The sequence below is a fragment of the Passer domesticus genome, chromosome 37 (genome assembly GCF_036417665.1).
Source record: "Passer domesticus isolate bPasDom1 chromosome 37, bPasDom1.hap1, whole genome shotgun sequence".
Classification (NCBI taxonomy): Eukaryota; Metazoa; Chordata; class Aves; order Passeriformes; family Passeridae; genus Passer; species Passer domesticus.
Window position 1 is genome coordinate 373,543 of NC_087510.1, and position 26,403 is coordinate 399,945.

The 26,403-nt window shown below is 59.7% G+C and overlaps 2 protein-coding genes across 2 annotated transcripts; one reads left to right on the forward strand and one right to left on the reverse strand.

Annotated features, from left to right (window-relative positions):
• Nucleotides 1-79: 79 nt before the first annotated feature.
• LOC135288906 (RNA-binding protein 10-like) lies at nt 80-23,311 on the reverse strand. Its single transcript, XM_064402249.1, is given in 20 exon segments — nt 80-196; nt 1,900-1,993; nt 1,995-2,047; nt 3,094-3,261; nt 5,147-5,238; nt 6,476-6,572; nt 7,313-7,340; nt 7,342-7,465; nt 8,357-8,558; nt 9,720-9,810; nt 10,548-10,645; nt 11,581-11,741; nt 12,525-12,683; nt 13,749-13,809; nt 14,842-14,928; nt 16,891-16,964; nt 19,016-19,085; nt 19,944-20,138; nt 21,196-21,352; nt 23,006-23,311. Coding segments are annotated over 20 exon segments (2,145 nt in total). The 5' UTR covers nt 23,023-23,311.
• A 533-nt stretch (nt 23,312-23,844) lies between these two features.
• Nucleotides 23,845-25,403, forward strand: NDUFB11 (NADH:ubiquinone oxidoreductase subunit B11). Its single transcript, XM_064402259.1, has 3 exons — nt 23,845-24,027; nt 24,597-24,727; nt 25,212-25,403. The coding sequence occupies exons 1-3, from the start codon at nt 23,875-23,877 to the stop codon at nt 25,333-25,335; spliced, it is 408 nt and encodes a 135-aa protein (XP_064258329.1). The 5' UTR covers nt 23,845-23,874; the 3' UTR covers nt 25,336-25,403.
• The last annotated feature ends 1,000 nt before the right edge of the window (nt 25,404-26,403 follow it).

Sequence of the window (26,403 nt, forward strand, 5' to 3'; positions counted from 1 at the left end):
GGGGTCTTGGGGTGATTTCAGGGATTATTTGAGGGAGTTGTGGGGGGGGGTTTGAGGGGGTCTCGGGGTTTGGGGGGGCTCAGGAGGGGTTTGGGGGGGGTCTCAGGTGTGTTTTGGGGGGGGGTCTCACCAGCCTCTCGTCGCCCCCCAGCCGGGGCAGCTCCAGGGGGAGGTGCTGCCGCTCGGTCAGAGCGCCCTGGGGGGGGTCAGGGGGGGGTCACAGGGGGTCCCCAAATTCCTCAATGTCCCCCTCCCACAGTGCCAGCCCCTCCCCCAGAGTCTCAGCACCACCAAACTCCCCCAGGACCCCCCAAATCCCTCCCAGACTCCCCCAAATCCTCCAGATTCCACCAGGACCCCTCCCCAAATCCTTCAGCTCCTCCTACACCCAACAAAGCCCCCCAAGACCCCCCCAATCTCCCTCCAAGACCTTCCCAGGACTCCCCAAACAGCACCCAAACCCCCCAAAAACCCCCAAATCCTCTCAACACCCCCCCAAACCCCAGTTTTTTTTCTCCAGGATGGCGCAGCCAGCGTCACCTGTGACCACCCAAACCCCCCCTAAACATCCCCCAAAATTCTCCAAACCCCCCCAAACTCCCCTAACCCCTCCCCAAACCCCTTCCAAATTTCCAATAAATCTCCCCAAACTCCTCCAAACCCCCCCAGACCCCCCCAGACTCACCTTTTTCTCCAGGATGGCGCAGCCAGTGTCACCTGTGACCACCCAAACCCCCCTAAACATCCCCCAAAATTCTCCAAACCCCCCCAAACTCCCCTAACCCCTCCCCAAACCCCTTCCAAATTTCCAATAAATCTCCCCAAACTCCTCCAAACCCCCCCAGACCCCCCCAGACTCACCTTTTTCTCCAGGATGGCGCAGCCAGTGTCAGCTGTGACCACCCAACCCCCCCTAAACCCCCTCCAAACCCCCCCAAAACCTCCACAAACCCTCCCCAAACCCCCTCAAATCCCCCCGGACCCCCCAAACCCACCTTTTTCTCCAGGATGGCGTAGCCAGGATTATCCATGACCACCTAAACCCCCCCAAACTCCCCCAAAACCCCTCAAAACCCCCCCAGACGCACCTTTTTCGCCAGGATAGCACAGCCAGCGTCAGCTGCTGCTACCCAAACACCCCCAAACCCCCTCCAAACTCTGTCCAAACCCCTCCAAACCCCCTCAGAACCCCCCAGACCCACCTTTTTCTCCAGGATGGCGCAGCCATGATTATCCATGACCACCTAAACCACTCTAAAACCCCCCCAAAACCCCCCCAGACCCACCTTCTTCTCCAGAATGGCGCAGCCAGTGTCAACTGTGGCCACTCAAACCCCCCCAAACCTCTCCCAAACCTCCTCAAATCCCCCCAAAACCCCCCCAAAACCCCCCAATTTCACCTTTTTCTCCAGGATGGCGTAGCCAGCGTCATCCGTGACCACCTAAAGCCCCCCAAAACCTTCTAAAGCCCCTCCAAACTCCCCCAAAGCCCCCCCAAACCCCCCCAAACCCACCTTTTTCTCCAGGATGGCGCAGCCAGTGTCAACTGTGTCCACTCAAACACCCCCAAAACCTCCCCAAACCCTCTCCAAACCTCCTCAAATCCCCCCAAAACCCCCCAAAACCCCCCAATTTCACCTTTTTCTCCAGGATGGTGCAGCCAGCGTCATCCGTGACCACCTAAAGCCCCCCAAAACCTTCTAAAACCCCCCCAAACCCCCTCCAAACCCCCCTACCCAACCCCAAACCCCCCCCAAACTCCCCCAAAACCCCCCCAAACCCCCCCAATTTCACCTTTTTCTCCAGGATGGCGTAGCCAGTGTCACCTGCTGCTACCCAAACCTCCCCAAACCCCCTCCAAACTCTGTCCAAACCCCCCCAAAAGCCCCCCAGACCCACCTTTTTCTCCAGGATGGCGTAGCCGGCGTCGGCCGCCGCCGCCTCCCGGCGCTCGTCCTCGCGGGGGGCCGGGGGGGGCCCCGCGCTGCGGCCCGCTCTCGCGCTGCTTGTTCAGGCTGCGCGCCCAGCGCTCCATGTCCTTGGCAATCTGGGGGGCACGGGGGGGAACGGGCTGGGGGGGCACCCGGGGCATCCCAGGGGCACCCAGAGATACCCGGGGGCACCCAGGGGCACCCAGGAGCATCCCAGGGGCACCCAGGGACACCCAGGGGCAGCCAGGGACACCCAGAGACACCCCAAGAACACCCAGAGACCCCCCCAGGGGAACCCAGGGACCCCCAGAGACACCCAGGGGCATCCCAGGGGCACCCCAGGGGCATCCTAGGGGGCACCCAGAGACACCCAGGGGCACCCCAAGAGCACCCAGAGACTCCCTTGGAGTAGCCAGGGACTCCCCAGGAACACCCAGAGATCCCCCAGGGGCATCCCAGGGGCACCCAGGGGCTGCCAGAGACCCCCCCAAAAACACCCAGAGACTCCCAAAGGCCCCTCTAAGGGCACCCAGAGGTTCCCAGGGGCACCCCAAGAGCACCCAGGGGTACCTAGAGACACCCCAGAGACACCCAGGGACCCCCCAGACCTGCCCAGGGGCACCCAAAGGCCCCCCAGGAACACCCAGGGACCCCCCCAGGGGCACCCAGGGGCACTCAGAGACTCCCAGAGACCCCTCTAGGAGCAGCCAGAAACCCCCCAGACCTGCCCAGGGGCACCCAGAGACCCCCAAGGAGCACCCAGAGACACCCAGGGTCGCCCAAGAACACCCCAGGAGCACCTAAAGACCCCTAGGAGCATTAAGGAACCCCCCAGGAGCACCCAGAGACTCCCCCAGGGACACCCCACAGACCCCTAGGGGCACCCAGGGACCCCCAGGGGAACCCGGAGAACCCCCAAGAGCACCCAGAGGTCCCCCAGACCCACCCAGAGACCCCCCAAGAGCATCCAGAGACCCCTCAGACCTCCCAGAATGACCAGAAGAACCCCAGACCCCCCCCCCAGACCCCCCCATTTTTCAAAGTTTCTCTCCCCATTTTAGCCCCGCCCACCCCAATTTTTAGGATTTCCCCCACACATTTTTAGGATTCTCTCCCCCATTTTTGGGGTTCCCTCCCCCATTTTTGGGGTTCCCCCCCTCACCTGCTGGGCCGTCTTGGTTTTGTGCTTCTCCTTTTTGTCCTTGGGCTCCTTCGGGGTGCCGGGGGTGCCCGGGGGTCCCGGGGGGGGCTCGGCGGGGGGGGCGGCCACGTAGGTGCGTCTGTCCCCGTCCCAGTACAGGTACTGCCCCGCCCCCGCGTCGTAGTAGTACTGCGGGGGGGGTTGGGGGGGTCAGCACCCCAAAACCCACCCTCGGGAACCCCAAAACCCACCCTCGGAAACCCCAAAATCACCCCCCAAAATCACTCCTTAAAACCAGAAAAATTGTGGTTTTGCACCCCAAATACGCACGTAAAACCCCCCCCTTAAAATCCCAAAAATCATCCCTTTGTACCCCAAAAACTCATCCCAAAACTCCCCCAAATCTCCTTTTGGAGCCCCCAAAAATCGTCTCTTTGTAGCCTAAAATCGACTCTCAAAAGCATCAAAATCACCCACCAAAATCACTCCTTAAAACCAGAAAATTGCATTTTTATACCCCAAAAATGCATCTCAAATTCCCCAAAAATCATCCCTTAAAACCCCAAAAATACACCCCAAATCTCTTACTGAAATCCCCCAAAAATCATCCCTTTGTAGCCCAAAATCAACTCTCAAAACCCCCAAAATCACCCGCCAAAACCACTCCTCAAAACCAGAAAATTGCATTTTTATACCCCAAAAATGCACCTCAAATGCCCCAAAAAATGCATCCCTTTGTAGCCCAAACTTGACCCTCAAAACCCCCAAAATTACCCACCAAAATCACCCCTTAAAACCCCAAAAATCATCCCTTTGCACCCCCAAACCGACCCTCAGAACCCAAAAAATCACCCCCCAAAATCACCTCTTTCTACCCCAAAATGCACCTCCAAACCCCCCAGATCTCCCTTTGGAACGCCAAAAAATCATCTCTTTGTACCCTAAAATCGACACTCAAAACCCCCAAAATTGCCCCCTAAAATCGCCTCTTTTACCCCAAAAATGCACCTCCAAACCCCCCAAAATCTTCCCTTGGAATCCCAAAATCGCCCCCCAAAATCACCCTTTAAAATCCCAAAAATTATCACTTTCTACCCCAAAACTGCCCCTTAAAACCCCAAAATTTCCTCTAAAAATCCCCAAAACCACCCTTAGGAACCCCAAAAATCCCCCCTTGAAACCCCAAAACCACCCCTCAAAATTGCCCCTCAAAACCTCCCAAAATCACCCTTTTGTACCCCAAAATCGTTCCTTTGTACCCCAAAAATCGGGGGTTTTAATGCAATATTTTAAGATTTTTTAATAGAATTTTTAGGGTTAAAATGTGGCTGGAAAAGGTTAAAATCTCTTGTGTACCCCAAAATTTCCTTTTGTACCCCAAAATCTTCCACTGACCTCACCCTAAATCCAAAATCCCAAAACTTCCCACCCTTCAAATGCCATTCTCAGGTCTAAAATTTTGATTTTTTTTCCCCAAAATTTCAAATTTTCCAATGAAAATTTCACTTTTTTCACCCCAAATTTTGCTCTGAGATTTTGGGGGACTCCAAAATCCTCCCCACACCCCCAAAACCCAAACCCCCCCTAAATCCAAAACCTCCCACCCTTAAAATGCCATTTTCAGGTCTAAATTTTGCAATTTTTTCAGCCAAAATTCCAATTTTTTTCCCCAAAACTTCGCTTTTTCCACCCCAAATTTCACTCTAAAATTTTGGGGACCCCAAAACCCAAACCCCCTATAAATCCAAAACTTCTCACCCTTAAAACGCCATTTTCAGGCCTAAAATTTTGATTTTTTTGCTCAAAATTAAATTTTTTTTTCCCAAAACTTCGCTTTTTCCACCCCAAATTTCACTCTAAAATTTTGGGGGACCCCAAATTCCTCCCCCCACACCCCCAAAACCCAAACCCCCCCTAAATCCAAAACCTCCCACCCTTAAAATGCCATTTTCATGCCTAAAATTTGCACTTTTTTCAGCCAAAATTCCAATTTTTTTGCCCGAAACTTTGCTTTTTTCACCCCAAATTTTCGGGGCACCCCAAATTCCTCCCCCCGCACCCCAAAACCCCAAACCTGGGAGTGGGGGTCGTAGTAGAGCCCCGTGAGGGGGTCGTAGTAGTACCCCGAGGTCTCGTCGTACTGGTAGGTGGAGACGTCAGGCACGGCTGGGGGGGCACGGGGGGGGCATTTTTGGGGGTCCCCCCGAAATTTTTGGGGGTCCCCGAAATGTTTGGGGTCACCCCCAGGATCCCCCAATCCCAGGGAACCCCAAAAATGCTCCAAGGGTTGGGGGAATTTGGGGTTTGGATTGGTATGGGAAAAGCGAAAATTTCCCCCAAAATCCCCCCCAGGACCCCCAAAATCCTCCCCAGGACCCCCCAAATCCCCCCCAAAATCCCCCCCAGGACCCCCCAAATCCCCCCCAGGACCCCCAAAATCCTTCAGCCCAACCTGAACCAAACAAATCCCCCCCAAATCCCCCCAAAAAATCTCTTTGGAACACCCCAAATAGCCCAGGACCCCCCCCCAAATTCCCTCAGAACCTCCAAAAATTCCCCCCAGGACCCCCAAAAATCCCCCCAGGATGCTCCAAATCCCAAATTCCCCCCCAAATCCCCCCAAACCCCCCCAGAATGTCCCAAATTCCCCCCAAATCCCCCCAGGACCCCCCCAAATCCTCCCAAATCCTCCCCAAATGCCCCCCAAACCCTCCCAGGACCCCCCAAGTCCTCCCTAAATCCCCCCAAGACCCCCTAGAATCCCCAAATCCCCTCCAAATCCCCATAAATCCTCCTCAAATCCCTCTCAGGACCCCCCCAAATCCCCCCAGGACCCCCCAAATCCTCCCCAGAATCTCCCAAATCCCCCCAAATCCTCCCAAAACCCCCCAAACCTACTCCAGGACCCCCCAAATCACCCCCAGAACGCCCCAACTCCCCCCCAGAATGCCCTAAATCCTCCCAGATGCCCCCCAAATCCCCCCAGGACCCCCCTAGAATCCCCCAAATCCCCTCCAAATCCCCATAAACCTCCCCCAAATGCCCCCCAAGACCCCTCAAACGCCCTCAGACCCCCCAATCCCCCCAGGACCCCCCCAATCCTCCCCAGAATGTCCCAAATCCCCCCCAGAATCGCCCCAGGACTCCCCACAATCCCCCAAATCCCCCCCAAATGCCCCCCAAATCCCCCCCAAACCCCCCCAGGACCCCCCACAATCCCCCAAATCCCTCTAAATCCTCCCCAAATCCCTCTCAGGACCCCCCAAATCCCCCCAGGACCCCCTAGAATCCCCCAAATCCCCTCCAAATTCCCCCCTAAACCCTCCCCAAATGCCCCCCAAGCCCCCCCGGGACCCCCAAGCCCCCCCGGGACCCCCCAGCCGCCGTCCCCCCCCCCACTCACGGTACTGCCCGTAGCCGTCGCTGCTGGGGGGGGCGGCCGGGGGGGGCCCCGGGGGGGCCGAATTTGGGGTCTCGGCCTTGAGGGGCCCTGAGTAGGTCTGGGGGGGGGGGAGGGGAGCACCCCAAAATTACCCCCCCACCCCCAAACCCCCCCCCCAGAACATCCCAAACCCCCCCCCCCCCGTGAACCCCCACCTCTTTTTGGGGGTCTCACTTCTTAATTTAAGCCCCCCCCCCTCATTTTCCCCAATTTTGGGGTCTCTTCCTCCCCTTCAGGACCCCCCCAATCGCCCACCCCAATTTTTGGGGTCCCCTCTTCAATTTTATGGCCCCTCCCCTCTATTTTTTAGGGTCCTTTCCTGAGCTTTAGGACCCCTCCCCAATTTTGGCTTCTTTGCCTTCCCCTCCCTCCCCAATTTTTGGGGTTCCCCCCAACTTTAAGAACTCCCCCCACCCCAATTTTTGGGGTCCCCCCTCAATTTCACACCCACTCCCCTCAATTTTTTTGGGGTCCCCCCTTCAATTTCACGGCCCCTCCCCTCAATTTTTCTGGGGTCCTCCCAAATTTTCCAACCCCTCCCCCCCCCCATTTTTTGGGGTCCCCCCTCCCTTCCAGAGCCCACCCCCCCCAATTTTTGGGGTTACCCCCCACTTTAAGAACTCCCCCCCACCCCAATTTTTGGGGTCCCCCCTCAATTTCACACCCACTCTTCTCAATTTTTTGAGGTCTTCCAAAATTTTGGGACCCCTCCCCCCAATTTTAGATCGTTTCCCTTCTCCCCCCCCCCCAATTTTTGGGGTTCCCAGACCCCCCCCCCCAAAATTTTTGGGGTCCCACCTGGCCGGGGGGTCCCGAGGGCGTCGCCGCGGGGGTCTCGGCGGTGGGGGAGGGGTAGGGGGCGGCGCCGGGGGGGGCGCGGGGGGGGAAGGGCCCCCCCCCCTCCTGCCCCTCCCCCTCCCCCCGCGGGGTCCTGGGCCGGCTCCTCCGGGCCTGCAGGGGGCGCCAAGCGCTCGGGGGGTGACGTCATTGGGGAGGGGGAGGGGAGGGAGGGACACACCTGGGGACACCTGGGGGGGCTGGGAACACCTGGGAACACCTGGGGGACAGCTGGGGGGAGGGTTGGGAACACCTGGGAACACCTGGAGGAGCATCTGGGGAAAAGGAAACCACACCTGGGGACACCTGGGGGGGAGAGGGTCACACCTGGGGACACCTGGGGACACTGAGGACACCTGGGGGGGGGGCAGAAGGTCGCACCTGGGGACACCTGGGGACACCTTGGGGGGAGCAGGTCACACCTGGGGAGGGGAGGGTCACATCTGGGGGGGACAAGGTCACACCTGGGAATACCTGGGGGGCAGAAATGTACACCCGGGGACACCTGGGGACACCTGGGGGGGGCAGAAGGTCACACCTGGGGACACCTGGGGACACTGGGGAGGGGAGGGTCACACCTGGGGACAGGAACCACACCTGGGAACACCTGGGGACACCTGGAGGGTCACACCTGGGGACACCTGGGGAGGGGAGGGTCACACCTGGGAGGGAGAAGGTCACACCTGGGGACACCTGGGAGGGAGAAGGTCACACCTGGGGACACCTGGGAACACCTGAGGACACCTGGGAAGGGGAAGGTCACACCTAGGGACACCTGGGGACACCTTGGGGGGAGAAGGTCACAGCTAGGGACACCTGGGGACACTGGGAACACCCTGGAGGGTCACACCTGGGGACACCTGGGGGGGCAGAAAGTCACACCTGGGGATACCTGGGGGGGCAGAAAGTCACACCTGGGGATACCTGGGGTCACCTGGAGAGGGCAGGGTCACACCTGGGGACACTGGGGACAGGGAGCACACCCACTCTGGTGGCAGCACTCACCGGGGGCGGGACCGTCGGCCTTGGCGGGGGCGGGGCCGGGCAGGGCGGGGCCGGGGGGCGGGGCCGAGGCCCCTTTCAGGTAGGCGGGGCTGTAGAGGGCGGGGCCAGGCCCGGCGAAGGGCTCCTCTGATTGGTAGAAGCCGCTGAAGTCAGCGCTGGGCTCCTCCCCCCCTGCCCAGGGGGTGTCACCGCCGGGGGCCGCCTGGGCGAGGGGAGAACCCCACATTTAAAAAAATTAAACTTTTTGTACTAAAAAAACCAGAGTTACCAGAAAACAAAACATTTTCAAACACAATTATGTTATGTAATAAATAAACAAACACACACATGCTTACATATATGGAAATATACACATTCATATAATTAAAATTCTAATTATTTGAGTTTAATTTGAATTACTTTAATGTAAATAAGTAAATTGAAATAATTCAAAAGTCTATACATAAGATATAAAAGACTAGCTATGAACTTAAAAATAAAAATAATCTGTTGCTTTTCAATAAGATACTTTAAAATACTTCCTAAAAAATATCAATTAACTGTTTTCTATCATGTCAATACAATGCTATAAAATTTCTGATTCTTAAAATCATAATATAGATTAAAACCAGCAAACATTTGAAATAAAACACAAAATACTACTCTAAACACTTTAACACGAACAAAAAAAAAAATCCCTGATAATTTTTTTTTTAAAGTGGGGGCGGGCACAGCTCTGACCACACCCCTTAGCGTGAAACCACGCCCACAGCAAGCAAGCCACACCCCCTTCCCCACAGGCACCGCCCCTCAGGTTTAAACCACGCCCCAGGCCACACCCCACAGCCACGCCCACCTGTGGCAGTGCCCACCCATACAGGTGTGCCCTCACCTGTGCCAGTGCCCTCACCTGTGCCAGTGCCCTCACCTGTGCCAGTGCCCTCACCTGCCCAGGTGTGCCCTCACCTGTGCCAGTGCCCTCACCTGCCCAGGTGTGCCCTCACCTGTGCCAGTGCCCTCACCTGTGCCAGTGCCCTCACCTGCCCAGGTGTGCCCTCACCTGTGCCAGTGCCCTCACCTGCCCAGGTGTGCCCTCACCTGTGCCAGTGCCCTCACCTGCCCAGGTGTGCCCTCACCTGCCCAGGTGTGCCCTCACCTGTGCCAGTGCCCTCACCTGCCCAGGTGTGCCCTCACCTGTGACAGTGCCCTCACCTGCCCAGGTGTGCCCTCACCTGTGACAGTGCCCTCACCTGCCCAGGTGTGCCCTCACCTGTGGCAGTGCCCTCACCTGTGGCAGTGCCCTCACCTGCCCAGGTGTGCCCTCACCTGCCCAGGTGTGCCCTCACCTGTGGCAGTGCCCTCACCTGCCCAGGTGTGCCCTCACCTGTGACAGTGCCCACTGGGCCGCAGCGATGGCCGTGGAGGCGACGGAGGCGGCGCTGGCGCGGGGGGGGCCCCTCCCCAGGCCCCGCCCCCTGCACGTCCCTGGGGGCGGAGCTTCGTGTCAGGGGTGGGGCCTGAGGCATGGGAGGGGCTGGGTGGGCGGGGCCAAAGGGCAGTGGGGGGTGGGGCCTATTTGATAAGGGGTGTGGCTTTTTGGGGTGTGGCACGGGTGGGGTGGGGCTCATGGGGTGGAGCTTAAGGAATTGGGCAGGGCTTAAGTGGTCAGGAACAGGTACAGGGCTGGGATGTGGGTGGGGCTTGCGCTGTGGGCGGGGCCTGGGCCAGGTAGGGTGGCACGGGGCAGAGCCTAAGGGGCGGAGCCTGTGCCAGGTGCGTGACTGTGCCGGGTTAAGGGTGGGGCCAAGGGGCGGGGTCTCTGCCAGGTGTATGAAGATGCCAGGATGGGGGCAGGGCCTGTTCCAGGTGCAGTGCCACGCCCAGGTGTGCTGCCACACCCAGGTGCGGTGCCACGCCCAGGTGTGCTGCCACGCCCAGGTGCAGTGCCACGCCCAGGTGCGGTGCCACGCCCAGGTGTGCTGCCACGCCCAGGTGAAGTACCACACCCAGGTGTGCTGCCACGCCCAGGTGTGCTGCCACGCCCAGGTGCGGTGCCACGCCCAGATGCAGTACCACGCCCAGGTGTGCTGCCACGCCCAGGTGTGCTGCCACGCCCAGGTGCGGTGCCACGCCCAGGTGTGCTGCCACGCCCAGCTGCAGTACCACGCCCAGGTGTGCTGCCACGCCCAGGTGCGGTGCCACGCCCCCTCACCTCTTGGAGCCCTTGGCGAACTCCACGTTGATGCTCTTGCCGTCGATGTGCAGGGGCGGGTGCAGCGCCTGCAGCATCTGCAGCAGCTGTGCAGCCTCCTGCAGGGCAGGGCATGGGCAGGGGGCACAGGGCACAGGGGGGCACCGGGTCCAGGTGGTGCCACCCCCTTGGGCCCCTCCCAGTCCCTCCAGTGCCCCCACCACAACGGTGGTCAGCCCTCCCAGTCCCTCCCAGTGTCCCACTATGATGGTGACTGCACCCACCCACCTCTCCCAGTCCCTCCCAGTACCACACCACGACCCTCCCAGTGCACCCCAGTCCCTCCCAGTGCCCACCACAATGATGACTTAACCCCCCCCACAATCCCTCTACGATCCCTCTGCGTTCCCTCCCAGTCCTCCCAGTCCCCCAATTTCCCCGAGTCTCTCCCAGTTCCTCAGTCTCTCCCAATCCCCTCAGTCCCTCCCAGTGCCACACCGCAAACCCCCCAGTCCCCCTTGAGTTTCCTCAGTCCTTCCCAATCCTCTCACCAGTCCCCCCAGTCCCTCTCAGCCCCCTTCCCAGTCCCACCAGCCCCTCCCAGTCTCTCCAGTCTCTCCCAGTTCCCCCACCCTCCCAGTCCATCCCAGGCCCTCCAGTCCCTCCCAGTGCCACACCACAAACCCCCCAGTCCCCTTTGAGTTCCCCCAGTTCCCCCCAATCCCCTCCCAATCCCCTCCCAGTCCCTCCCAATCCCCTTCCAGTCCCTCCCAGTCCCTCCCAGTCCCTCCCAGTCCCTCCCAGTCCCTCCCAGTCCCCCCCAGTCCCTCCCAGTCCCCCAGTGCCCCCAGTCTGTCCCAGTCTGTCCCAGTCCCCCCAGTGCCCCCAGTCTGTCCTAGTCTGTCCCAGTCCCCCCAGTGCCCCCAGTCTGTCCCAGTCTGTCCCAGTGCCCCCAGTGCCCCCAGTGCCCCCAGTCTGTCCCAGTCCCCCCAGTGCCCCCAGTCTGTCCCAGTCTGTCCCAGTCCCCCCAGTCTGTCCCAGTCTGTCCCAGTACCACGATGGTGCTGAGCTGCACGAAGGCGAAGCCGCGGTTCAGCTGCGTTTGCCGATCTTTGATCACGCGCACGTTGGCGGCCGAGAGCGCCGCGAAGGGAGCGAGCGCGGCCAGGATGGACTCCAGGCTGCTCTGGGGGTGCAGGTTCCGCAGGATGATGGCTGGGGGCACAGCGGGGACACCTGGCACACCTGGGGGCACCTGGGCACACCTGAGGACACACCTGAGCACACCTGGGCACACCTGGGGACATATCTGACCACACCTCGGGGCACCTGGGGACACCTGGGCACACCTGGGGGTACCTGGGGGCACCTGAGCATACCTGGGAGTACACCTGAGTACACCTGGGGGCATCTTGGGACACCTAGGGGCACCTGGGCACACCTGGAAGCACACCTGGGGGCACCTGGGAGTACACCTGGGGATACCTGAGCACACCTGGAGATACCTGAGCACACCTGGAGATAGCTCAGGATACCTGAGGACACACCTGGGCGTACCTGGGGGCACCTAGAGATATCTCAGGATACCTGGGGACACACCTGAGCACACCTGGGGATACCTGGAGATACCTCAGGATACCTGGGGCACACCTGGGCACACCTGGGGCCATCTGGGGATACCTAGGCACAACTGGGGGCACCTGGGGGATACCTCAGAATACCTGGGAGCACACCTAAGCATACCTAGGAGCACCTGGGGATACCTGGGGGCGCACCTGGGCACACCTGAAGAAACCCGAATCCTTCCAGTCCTCCCCAAGATCCCCCACCACAAATCCCCCAGATCCCCCAAACCCGCCATGACCCCCAAATCCATCCCAAAATGCCCTATTAAAAAAAAAATCCCAAAATCCCCCCCAAAATCTCCAAATCCACCCCAAAATAAGAAAAAAAAATCCCCCCAAAAATGCCCAAATCCACCCCCAGAGGCACACTCACTGTCGTTGGCGTTGTCAGCTCCGGGCTCGGTGCCCCCCTGGGACCCCCCGGGGGGACCCCCGAGGGTGGGGCCGTAGGGTTGGGGGAGGGGCAGGAGCCCCCCTCCCCCACCGGGCACCAGCTCCGGACGGGGACCCCCCGGACCCCTCTGCTCGGCCTCTGCACCCCAAAAAAACCCAAAATCAGGGATTGAGACCTCAGAAAAAGCCCCAAAATCAGGGATTGAACCAACCAAAAAACCCCAAAATCAGAAACCGAACCCCAAAAAACCCAAAATCAGGGACTGAAACCTCAGAAAAAGCCCCAAAATCAGGGATTGAACCAACCAAAAAACCCCAAAATCAGAAACCGAACCCCAAAAAACCCCAAAATCAGGGACTGAAACCTCAGAAAAAGCCCCAAAATCAGGGATTGAACCAACCAAAAAACCCCAAAATCAGAAACCGAACCCCAAAAAACCCCAAAATCAGGGACTGAAACCTCAGAAAAAGCCCCAAAATCAGGGATTGAACCAACCAAAAAACCCCAAAATCAGAAACCGAACCCCAAAAAACCCCAAAATCAGGGACTGAAACCTCAGAAAAAGCCCCAAAATCAGGGATTGAACCAACCAAAAAACCCCAAAATCAGAAACCGAACCGCAAAAAACCCCAAAATTAGTGACTGAACCCAAAAAAACCCAAAGTCAGGGATTGAACCCCCAAAATACCACAAAATACCCCAAAAAACCATCAAATCAGGGATTGAAACCCCCCAAAAAGCCCCAAAATCAGAAACTGATTGAAACCCCCCAAAAAACCCAAAAAGCCCCCCAAAATCAGTGACTGAACCCAAAAAACCCCCAAAATCGGTGATTGAACCCCCCAAAAAACCCAAAACCAGGGATGGAACCCCCCAAAACCTCCCATATCAGGAACTGAACCCCCCCAAAAAAACCAAAATCAGGGATTGAACCTCCCCCCGCCAAAACCCCAAAACAACAACTGAACCCCCAAAAAAAACCCAAAACCCCAAAAATCAGGGATTGAACCCCCGAAAAAACCCCAAAATCCCAAAAATCAGTGATCAAACCCCAAAACCAGCGATTCAACCCCAAATCCAGAGGGTCCCCTGCAGGTTGGGGGGCACCCCAATAATTTTGGGGAGTTTCAGGACAGTTTAGGGCATTTAGGGGGATGTTCCCCAAAGTTTTGGGGTAAAATCCTGGGATTTGGGGTCACTCACCGGCTTTGGGGACGCCACACTTGAAACATTTCTCACGGCGCTTGAAGTTCTGCACCCCGCACTGGGAACCCCAAAAACGTCACAGCCCAAAAATGTCACAGCCCCCCAAACCCATTGCACCCCGAAATGTCACAGCCCAAAATTGCTGCACCCCAAAACTTCCCCAGACTTTCCCCAAACCACAGCACCCCGAAAATCATTGCACCCCAAATTTATCCCACCCCAAAATTGTCCCACCCCAAAACCGCCCTGGATCCCCAAACCCACCCTCAGAGCACCCCAAAAATGCAGCACCCCAAGAATGCAGCACCCCAAAACCTCTCAAGCTTCCCAGGACCCCTCCAAAACCCCCAAAATCCCTTCAGGACCCCCCAAATTCTCCCCAGTGCCCTCCCAGTGCCCTCCCAGTGCCCTTCAATGCCCTCCCAGTGCCCTTCAATGCCCTCCCAGTGCCCTCCAGTGTCCCCCATTGCCAACCCAGTGTCCCCCAGTGCCCTCCCAGTGCCACCCCAGTGCCCCTCAATGCCACCCTAGTGCCCCCAGTGCCCTCCAGTGCCACCCCAGTGTACCCCAGTGCCCTCCCAGTGCCACCCGTGTCCCCCAGTGCCCTCCAGTGCCCCTCAGTGCCACCCCAGTGCCTCCCAGTGTCCCCCAATGCCCTCCCAGTGCCCTTCAATGCACTCCCAGTGCCAACCCAGTGTCCCCCATTGCCAACCCAGTGTCCCCCAGTGCCCTCCCAGTGCCACCCCAGTGCCCCTCAATGCCACCCTAGTGCCCCCAGTGCCCTCACAGTCCCTCCCAGTGTCCCCCATTGCCACTCCAGTGCCACTCCAGTGACCCCCAGTGCCTCCCAGTGCCCTTCAATGCCCTCCCAGTGGCCCCCAATGCACTCCCAGTGTCCCCCATTGCCACCCAAGTGTCCCCCAGTGCCCTCCAGTGCCACCCCAGTGCCCCTCAATGCCACCCTGGTGCCTCCCAGTGTTTCCCAGTGCCACCCCAGTGCCCCTCAATGCCACCCTGGTGCCTCCCAGTATCTCCCAGTGCCACCCAGTGCCCTCCCTGTGCCCCCCAATGCCCTCCCAGTGCCCCCCACCTTGGCACAGAGCCAGTCCTCGTTGATTTTGGGTTTGGGGTCGCTGTAGTGCAGGGACACGCGGTGCCCCAGCAGGGTCAGCCCGGCCTGGGGGGCACAGGGGGGTCAGGGGGGCACAGGGACACGCCGTGCCCCAGCCTGGCCCGGGGGGGCACAGGGGGGGCACCAGGACACAGATCTGGGGGGCACCAGGGCTGGAACTGGGGGGCACCGAGGTCTGAGGTGGGGACACCACAGCTTGTCCTGAGGGGCACCAGGGCTGGAATTTGGGGACACCTGGGGGGCACCAGGACACAAATCTGGGGGGCACCAGGACACGAATCTGGGGGGCACCTGGGGGGCACCACGACACGAATCTGGGGGGCACCTGGGGGGCACCACGACATGAATCTAAGGGGCACCAGGGGGGCACCAGGACACCAATGTGGGGGGCACCAGGACATGAATCTGGGGGAGCACCAGGGCTGGAATTTGGGAACACCTGGGGGGCACCAGGACACAAATCTGGGGGGCACCAGGACACAAATCTGGGGGGCACCAGGACATGAATCTGGGGGGCACCAGGGGGGCACCAGGACACGAATCTGGGGGAGCACCAGGGCTGGAATTTGGGGACACCAGGACTCGTTTTGAGGGGCACCAGGGGGGCACAAGGGGGAGACAAACCCATAAATCTGTGGGGTACCAAGTTGGGCACCAAGACATGAAATGGGGGCACCAGGATGTGAACTGGGGGGGCACCAGGACATGAACCAGGGGGGCACCAGGGATGGAACTGGGGGGCACCAGGACATGAACCAGGGGGGCACCAGGGATGGAACTGGGGGGCACCAGGACATGAACCAGGGGGCACCAGGGGGGCACCACGGCTGGAACTGGGGGGCACCAGAAGCACACCAGGGTAGGAACTGGGGGGCACCAGGGTTTGAACGGAGGGGCACCAGGATCTGAACTGGGGGGCACCAGGATGGCACCAGGACTGGAATTTGGGGGCACCAGGACTGGAATTTGGGGGCACCAGGGCTGGAATCCGGGGGGGCACCAGGGCTGGAATTCGGGGGGGCACCAGGAGCCGTTCTGGGGGGCACCGGGGGGGCACCAGGATGTTAAACCGGGGCACCAGAGCTCGTCCCAGATGGCACCGGCAGCTCGGACTGGGAACACTGGGACAGGCACCAGATCACTGCGGCCATCCCCCACTGCGGGGACACGGCCACCAGTACAGACCAGTACAAACCGGTACAGACTGGTATGGACCCATACAAACCAGTACAGCCCAATACAGAGTGATATGGGCCAGTATGGACCAGTACAGACCAGTACAGAGTAGTATGGACCAGGACAAACCAGTACAAACTGGTACAGACTGGTACGGACCCGTACAAACCAGTACAGATTGCTAGTGACCACTACAGCCCAGTACAGCCCAGTACAGACTAGTATGGACCAGTACAGCACAGTACAGACTGGTATGGGCCAGTACAGCCCAGTACAGACTGGTATGGGCCAGTACAGACCAGTACAGAGTGGTGTGCACTGGTGCAGACCAGTACAGACCAGTACAGAGTGGTATGGATCTGTACAAACCAGTACAGACCGGAATAGACTGATATGGACCAGTACAGATCAGTACAGACCAGTACAGAGCAGCATGAACCAGTACCACCCCATAAACACTGCCCTGCCCCTCCCCCACTCACTTAGCATGTCCCCCACCTCCACCCCTCCCCCACCCGCTCTGCCCCACCCCCATTGGCCCCTCCCCACCTGGCTGCCCCCACCCCCTTTTCACTGGCCCCTCCCTTTTTGGTTGCCCCACCTGTTGGCCCCACCCCCATTTCATTGGCCCCACCCCCTTTTCATTGCCCCACCCCCTTTACATTGGCCTTTCCCACTTTTCATTGACCCATCTGTTGGCCCCGCCCCTCCTGTCGGCCCCGCCCCCACCTGGTTGGCCTCCATCCACCTGTTGGTCATTCCCCTGCCCCTCCCCCCCGTAGGCCCCGCCCCCTCACTTGGCCCCGCCCCTCCTGTCGGCCCCGCCCCCACCTGGTTGGCCTCCATCCAGCGGGCCGCCTCCTGCACGTGATGGAATTCCACGAAGGCGAATCCGCGGCTCTGACCTGGAATGGCCCACGGGGGAGGGGGGGCACCCATGGGTGCTCTGCGACCCCCTGGGGCGGGGGCAGGGCGCCCAAGGACCCGCTGGGGTGGGGGCAGGGCACCCACGGGTGGTGCTGGAACCCCTGGGGGATCCCCAAGGTGAAGCCTACAGGCGCTCCTGGTGCCCCTGGCACCCCTGGGTGCCCCCTGGAGACAGGACTGGCACCCCTGGGTGCCCCCTCAGCTGGGCTCAGCACCCCTGGGTGCTCCTGGGGAGGGGGACAGGCACCCCTGGGTGCCCCTTAGGCTGAACATGGGGATAGTTCTGGCGTCCCTGGCTTTGGATCTGGCACCCCTGGGTGCCCCCCGAGTCTGGCACAGCACCCCTGGGTGCTCCTCAAGAGGGGACGAGCACCCCCGGGTGCTCCTGAGAAATGGACAAGCACCCCTGGGTGCTCCTAAGGGGGACAAAGAGCACCCCTGGGTGCTCCCTAAGGATGAGAATGGCACCCCTGGGTGCCCCTAGAATGGGATCAATAGCCCTGGGTGCCCCCCGAGTGTGGTGCAGCACCCCTGGGTGCTCCTGAAGAGGGGACAAGCACCCCTGGGTGCTCCTAAAGAGGAAACTGACACCTCTGGGTGCCCCTAGAGAAGGGATCAGCACCCCTGGGTGCTCCTGAGGAAGGGACTGACACCTCTGGGTGCCCCTAGAGACAGCACTGGCACCCCTGGGTGCCCCTATGGAGTGGACCAGCACCCCTGGGTGCTCCTAGAAATGGGACCAGCACCCCTGGGTGGCCCCCAAGTCTGGTGCAGCACCCCTGGGTGTCCCTAGAGATGAGACTGGCACCCCTGGGTGCCCCTAGGGAGGGGACAGGCAGTCCTGGGTGTTCCTAAATCAGGATGGGCACCCCTGGGTGCTCCCTAAAGACAAACCTGGCACCCCTGGGTGCCCCTGAGGAACTGATGAGCACCCCTGGGTGCTCCTGGGGAGGGGACAGACACCCCTGGGTGTCCCTGGGGAATGGTACCAGCACCCCTGGGTGCCCCTGGCAATGGGATCAGCGGCCCTGGTGCCCTTCCAGTCCGGTGCAGCACCCCTGGGTGCCCCCTAAGCCTGACACTGCGTGCCCCAGTGGAGGGGACAGGCACCCCTGGATGCCCCTAGAGATGATGTTGGCACCCCTGGGTGCCCCTTGGAAGAGGACCAGCACCCCTGGGTGCTCCTAGAGAGGGCACAGGCACCCCTGGGTGCCCCTGGGGATGGGACCAGCACCCCTGGGTGCTCCCGAGAAGGAGACAGACACCCCTGGGTGCCCCTAAAAAGAAGACCAGCACCCCTGGGTGCCCCTAGAAATAAGATCAGCACCTCCAGGTAGCCCTAAAATGAAGATCAGCACCCCTGGGTGCCCCCTAAACCCGCCAGAAGCACCCCTGGGTGCTCCTAGAAATGAGACTGACACCCCTGGGTGCCCCTAAAGATGAAACCAGCACCCCTGGGTGCCCCTAGGGAGGGGACAGACACCCCTGGGAGCTCTCTAAGCCTGGCAATAGCACCCCTGGGTGCTCCTGAGAAAGGGACAGACACCCCTGGGTGCACCTAGGGAGGGGACAGGCACCCCTGGGTGCCCCCTAAAGATGGAACCAGCACCCCTGGGTGCCCCTATGGAGGGGACAGGCACCCCTGGGTGCCCCTAGGGAACGGGACCACCCCCCTGGGTGCCCCCCGGCAGGGCAGGGACCCTCCCCCCTCCAAGGGACCCCCATGTCAGGGTGCCCCCCACCCTAAAGAGAGCCCAGGTGTGATGGGTGGGGGCTCAGGTGAGCAGGGGAGGGGCTCAGGTGAGGAGGGGAGGGCCCAGGTGAGGAGGGGAGGGGCCAGGTGAGGAGGGGAGGGGCCAGGTCAGCAGGGGAGGGGCCAGGTGAGGAGGGGAGGGGCCAGGTGAGCAGGGGAGGGGCCAGGTGAGGAGGGGAGGTCCAGGTGAGGAGGGGAGGGGCCAGGTGAGGAGGGGAGGGGCCAGGTGAGCAGGGGAGGGGCCAGGTGAGGAGGGGAGGTCCAGGTGAGACTCACCTGAGGACTTGTTGCGCATCAGCCGCACCTCACGGGGCTGCACCCCCTGCGCCTGCAGCTGTGCCCGGATCTGCGGGGACATGGGACATGGGACATGGGGACACGGGGACATGGGGACATGGGACATGGGACATGGGGACATGGGGACACGGGGACATGGGACATGGGACATGGGGACATGGGGACACGGGGACACGGGGACACGGGGACATGGGGACACGGGGACACGGGGACATGGGACATGGGACATGGGACATGGGGACACGGGGACACGGGGACATGGGACATGGGACATGGGACATGGGGACACGGGGACATGGGACATGGGACATGGGACATGGGGACACGGGGACACGGGGACATGGGACATGGGACATGGGGACATGGGGACACGGGGACACGGGGACATGGGGACACGGGGACACGGGACATGGGACATGGGGACATGGGGACACGGGGACACGGGGACACGGGGACATGGGACATGGGACATGGGACATGGGACATGGGACATGGGGACACAGGGACACGGGGACATGGGGACATGGCGACACCTCACCTCGGACATGGGGACACGGGGACAGCACCCACAGGGACATGGGGACACGGGGACAATGCCTGGAGGGGACATGGGGCCATCATGGCAGGGGGTGGGGCCTCAGCAAAGAGGGGCGGAGCCACCCCAGAAGTCAGAAGTGCTCCACAGCAGGGGGCGGGGCCATGATGAAAAGGGGTGTGGCCATCTGAGCTAGGGGTGGAGCCATAATAAAGAGGGGTGTGGCCATCTGAGCTGGGGTGGGGCCATGATGAAGAGGGGTGTGGCCATCCAAACTAGGGGGCAGGGCCATGCCAGCTGGGGGGCGTGGCCACAGCAGGAAGGGGTGTGGCCACAGCGGGAGTGGGCGTGGCCGCAGGGGGCGGGGCTCACGTCGTTCTCGGTGGCCGCCTGCGGCAGCATGCGCAGCATGACGATGGTGCTGGCGCGCGGCTCCTCCTCGGCGCCCTCCCGGTAATCCTGGTCCCGGTAATCGCCGTCGGCGCCGAACGGCAGCGCCGGGGGGTCCCGGGGGGGCTCCCGGGCCGGCTCCCGCTTCCGGGGGGGCTCCGTGCTCTCGTAGGACGCCTGGAATGGGGCGGGGAGGGGCTGTTAGAGCCACAGCCACGGGAAATTTTAAATTCTCTGCACTAAGAAATACTAAAAAAATACTGCACTTACCTGAAATCATAAAGAAAACTTCCAAAATTAAATTAAAAGACTAAAACTATAAGTGAGTAATTTGAATAAGTGCATGCAATGCCACGTAAAAAAAACAGTTTAAAGTTTTGTAATATAGTAACACGTACATAAAAAAGTTTTAAAACAAAAGCTAGTCCTTGTTCCTCATTTCCTTTATAATAAATTTAAGTAACATTTTAAAGTCAGGTAAAAAAGCTCGTATTACAAGCCATAATTAGTTATTGAATTAGAAATAAAAAAAAATCAAGCGTAGTTTCTTAATTAAACTGCTTATACTTAAAAGAATATGAAAAAATATCTTCTATTACATTTATTATAACTACTTATAAACAATCATATATTGTACAATAATTTCATACAATAAATTACACAGTATAAATATCATCTATAATATATATGATGTATATTATTAACACAGAGTTATATATGAAGTATAGTAAATTCATACAATAAAATTTTTATATATACATATAAAAATACACAACTGTGCATTTTTATATGTATATACAAAATATTAGTATGTAAAATACATACATAATTGTACAAAATACATACAAATACATACATCAACATGTATACGTACATACTTTCTACATACATACTTATATATTTTGTACTTTTATGTATTATCTATCATTTTACTGTTATTTTCTGTAAGTGATTGTATTATTTGTATATTTTTTGCACTTTCAGTTCATTCCACTAAAACGCGATGAAGCTCACTACAACACCACGAAACTCACAACTTACAAACCCACAATATATAAAACCACAATATAAATAAAAACCAACACCTAAACCCAAACAAAAATCACCATCTCACACATTTAACTCTGACAAAATAAAAAACAAAAAAAACCTCTGACAAAATAAAAAAGAATAAAAAATAAAACTCCGCAGGCCCCCGGCAGCCGCCCGAGCCCCCCCGGCAGGCAGCACGCACCTGAGGGGGGGTCCCGGCGGCGGGGGGCCCCTCGGGGGGGCCCCCGTAGCCCCGGTAGTCCATGTCGCGATAGTCGTGGTCACGCTGGGCGCGGGAGCCGTCCTCCGGGGGGGGCGGGGCGCCCCCGTAGCGCCCCGTGCGGTCCCCACGGCCACCCCTGGGCAGGGAGGGGCAAATATGGACCCAAATCTGCACCCCAAATCCTGGACTCCAAATCTGCACCCCGAATCCTGGACCCTAAATCTGCACCCCAAATCCTGGACCCGAAATCCTGGACTCCAAATCTGCACCCCGAATCCTGGACCCTAAATCTGCACCCCGAATCCTGGGCCCCAAATCTGAACCCCGAATCCTGGGCCCTAAATCTGCACCCCGAATCCTGGGCCCCAAATCTGAACCCCGAATCCTGGGCCCTAAATCTGCACCCCGAATCCTGGGCTCCAAATCTGCACCCCGAATCCTGGGCCCTAAATCTGCACCCCGAATCCTGGGCTCCAAATCCTGGACTCCAAATCTGCACCCCGAATCCTGGGGCCCAAATCTGCACCCCAAATCCTGGGGCCCAAATCTGCACTCCAAATCTGCACCCCAAATCCTGGGCTCCAAATCCTGGACTCCAAATCTGAACCCCGAATCCTGGGCTCCAAATCCTGGACTCCAAATCTGCACCCCGAATCCTGGACCCTAAATCTGCACCCCAAGTCCTGGGGCCCAAATATGGACCCCAAATATGGACCCTGAATATGGACCCCGAACATGGACCCCAAAGATGGACCCAAGTATGGACCCCAATATGGACCCCAAATATGAACCCAAATATGGACCCCAAATATGGACCCCAAATATGGACCCCAATATGGACCTTAAACCTGCACAACAAACCCTGGACCACAAATACGGACCCAAACATGGACCCCAAATATGGACCCCAAATATGGACTCTAAGTATGGACCCCAAATATGGACCCCAAGTATGGATCCAAATATGGACCCAAATATGGACCCAAATATGGACCCCAAATCTGAACCCCAAATGTGGACCCCGAATCCTGGACCCCAAATATGGACCCAAGTATGGGCCTCAAATATGGACCCCAAATACAGACCTTAAATCTGCACAACAAACCCTGGACCCCAAATATGGACCCAAACATGGACCCCAAATATGGACCCCAAATCCTGGAGTCCAAATCTGAACCCCGAATACTGGACCCTAAATCTGCACCCCAAATCCTGGGCCCCAAATATGGACCTCAAATCTGCACACCAAATATGGACCCCAAATATGAACCCTAAATATGGACCCCAAATCTGCACTAGAAATCCTGGACTCCAAATCCTGGGCTCCAAATCTGAACCCCAAATCCTGGACCCTAAATCTTCACCCCAAATCCTGGGACCCAAATATGAACCTTAAATCTGCACAACAAATCTGAACCCCAAATCCTGGGCCCCAAATCTGCACCCCAAATTCGCACCTCAAATCCTGGGCCCCAAATCTGGACCCCTAAATCTGCACTTTAAATCCTGGACTCCAAGTCTTGGACCCCAAATCCTGACCCCAAATCTGCCCCCCCAAATGGCTCCTTCCACCCTCCAGGATCCCCAAAGTCCCCTCTGCCCCCAGAGGTCCCCAAATGCCCCCTGAGGTGCCCCCAAATGCCCCCTGAGGTGCCCCCAAATGTCCCCTCCCTCCCCGGTGCCACCTCCCCAGAATATTGAATTTTATTTCACGGGGGTCCCCAACAGCTGCCCAGATGTTCCCACCCCCCCAGCCCCGAGTTTTGGGGATCCCCAGGCTCCCCCTCACCTGCGCTCGTACTCCATGGCGCCAGCACCTGCCAGGGCAAAAACTGGTCAGACTGGGAGGAACTGGGATGGACTGGGATGGACTGGGTTCGATGGGAAGAGAACTCAGTGAACTGGAAAGAACCGGGAAGGACCGGGAGGAATGACTGGAAAAATTTATGGCAAACTGGGAGGGCCAAAAGGGGAACAAGGGGGAAGTGAGGATGGAACTGGGATGAACTGGGAGCCACTGGGCCCTGGGCAGGGGAGGAGGAGCAGACAGCACCGCCCTCGTACCCCGTCCCTAATTAGCATACACCGCCACGCCCCTTAATTAACATAAAACACCCCACCCCCTAATTAGCATGAAGATTCCAGCGCTCTCACACCCCCTCCCTCACGAACTGCACCGGGAGTTCCGGTCAGCCCCGCCCCTCCCGGTCGGCCCCGCCCCTCCCGGTGAGCCACGCCCCTCAGCACAGGCCCCTCCCATCCCGGCCGGGCCCGTCCCGCCCCTCGCGGCCGTCCCGACCTTCCCCGCCGCCGCCGCCGCCGCCGCTCCCCGGCACCAAAATGGCGGCGCCGCTCCCGCTCAGCCGGGCCCGTCCCGCGCGCCCGCCCTCGCCGCGCTGCCATTGGTCTGTGCGCACGCCAGTCCAACAACTCCGCGTTCTTATTGGTTCATAATGTAGAGTGGGAGGTGCAGCACCACGACTGGCTATGATTGGCTGCAGCGCCAAAGTGGGCGCGGCCGCCATGAGGGAGTGGGTGGGACAAAGGCAGGCGCAGCGCTGTGATTGGCTGCACGGCGCGGGGGCGGGATAAAGCACCAATGCGAGGTCGCGATTGGCCGGGTTGAGCGGAAAAGGCGAGGCGGAGCGGCGGGGCAAGATGGCGGCGCTGTGGCGGGCGCTGCGGGCGCTGCGGGCGCTGCCCGCCGGGGCTCGGGGCCGCTCGGCGGGGTCCCCCGGGGCCGTGGCGCTGCCGCGGCCGCTCGGGGCCGACGCGCACGACGAGGAGCCGATGTTGGTGGCGCAGAGGAAGGTGAGCGGCCAAGGGCAAAGCGGGAGGGGCGGGGCGGGGTTTGTGTGGGGACGGGGGTGGGCGTGGTCTGTGGAGGGGCGTGGCTTTGGGCGGGGCCGCTTTTGGGTGGTGCTTAATGTACATGACTAGAAGGGGGCGTGGCCTAGTTGAAATAGGCGTGGTGTAAATGTTGTGGGCGGGGCTTGGGGGTTTGAGGGAAATCAAGGGGCGTGGTTCCGTGGGCGGGGCCTAATTTGGGGCGGGGCTTTACCGTGCTCAGGTGATTGTGTGGATGTGGAGGGGCGGGGCCTGGAGGGGGCGTGGCCTGGGCTAAATTAGGACTGAGGACACACCTGGGGACCGTGGGCGTGGCCCAGAAAGGGCGTGGCCGATAAAAGGCGTGGCCAGTGCTGGGATTTAGGAGGGGACTCAGCTGGAGTTGGGGCTCAGGCGGCTCCTTTGGCCCTCGGTGCTCCTGAGGGTGGGGTGGGACACACCTGGAGGTCCTGAGGGTGGGGTGGGACACACCTGGGGGTCCCGGAGGAGGGGCTGGGACACACCTGGGGCTCACAGGACCCTCCCCCCCACAGAACCCCGACTATCATGGCTTCTCGGCCGACCCCGACGCCGACGTGCTGAACATGCGCGCCGCCTTCCTGGCCGGCGTCTCCATCACCATCGTCCTGGGCTCCATCTTCGTGCATTACCTGCCTGACTACGGGTCCGTGAGCGGGGGGTCTCACCTGGGAAACCCCCCACGGAGAAGGGGGAAGGGGGCAGCCCCAAGGGGAGCTCCTGGGGGAGCTATGGAGGGGCTCTCAAGTACATTTTTGGGGTTTGTAGGGGTTTTTTGGGGGGTCTGTGGGCGTTGTAGGATTTCTTGAGAGTTTTGCAAGCGCTTCCAAGGGAATTTGGGGGTGAACAAGAGATTTCTGTGAATTCTTTGGGGGTTTTGGGGTCTGTAGGGCCCTTGGCAGCTCTGGGGATGTCTACAGGAGCCCGTGGGGGACCTGGGAGAGGATTGAGGGGGCTGCAGAGCCCTGTGGGGGGGCTATAGGAGGTTCAGAGGGGTTAGGGTGGACTCTGGGGGGCTTATGGGGACCTATAGGGACACCTGGGCCATTCGGGAGGAAGGTTTGTACACCTGGGAGGGGGTTTGGGATGTCCCCAGGGTGTGGGGCTCACTCGTCCGCCCCTCCCCGCAGGCTGCAGCAGTGGGCGCGGCGCGAGGCCGAGGTGCTGGTGCGGGAGCGGGAGCGCCAGGGGCTGCCCCTGCTCACCTCCAACTACTACGACCCCAAGCGCCTCCCCCTGCCCCCCCCGGAGTGACCCTCGGACCCCCGGAGCGACCCCGGACCCCGGTGTTGGTTTGTGAATAAAGCTCTGTGTCCCCCCCCCCCGACTCCTGCGCCTTTTATTTTGGGGGAGGAACAAAAAAACTACATCTCCCGGCAACCCTTGCGGGCTGTTGACGTCATCATTCAGCGACACGCGGAAATGGCGCTCTGGCCTCCGCGGTTTATTCTCTGCTCAATGGCCTACATCTCCCAGCGGACCTTGCGGCTTTATGACGTCAGCAGGATGGGACTCCACGCGGAAATGGCGTCGTGGTCCCCACGGCCCCTCCCATGAGCTCCCCACAGCCCCTCTGAGCCCCCCATGGCCCCCACAGCCACTCAAGCCCCACAGAACCTGCGGGCGAGCCCCTCTCGGGCTCTGGAGACCCCCGAGGCTCCCCACGCCCCCCCTGGGCTGCTGCAGACCCCCCTCGGGCCCCTGTAGCCCCCTCAGGTCCTCCCCACGGCCCTCTGTGTAGCCCCCTGTGCCTCTGGGGTCCCCCTTAGGCTGCTGTGGGTTCCTGCGTTACTTCAGAGGCCTTCATTTAAATTTTTCTCGGTAGTTCTACAAAGTTGTGCAATTCGGCATGACAGTACGTAAAGTCTTCCGCGGTTTCCTGTGGGCTCTTTAAGCGCTACTAGGAGCCTCTGATGGTCCCCAATGACCCCCCAAAATCCCCCCTTAGGTCCCTATAGCCCCCCCTGGCCCCTATAGCCCCCAGACCCCCCGTACCCACCCACAGCCCCCCGCACTCCGCCCTTTGCAGCCCCGTGTCCCCTCCCGGCCGCCGTCGGGGCGGCGCGAGTCACGCCGTGTCACGAGGCCGCACAGGAGGCGTGGCCTTCCCCATCCGGGGCCCTGCGGCAGGAAAAGGGGCGTGGCCAGCCGGGGCGCGCCCGCCCAATCCTCGCGTCGGGTGAGGCGGGCAGGGAGGGGGCGGGCGGTGGCGGGAGGAGACAACCAATCAGAGCGCGGCGCCGGGCGGTGCCGACCAATGGGAGGGCGCGAGGGGCGGGGCCCCGCGCGCGCAGGGAGGGGGCGGCGGGTGGCAGCGGCCGC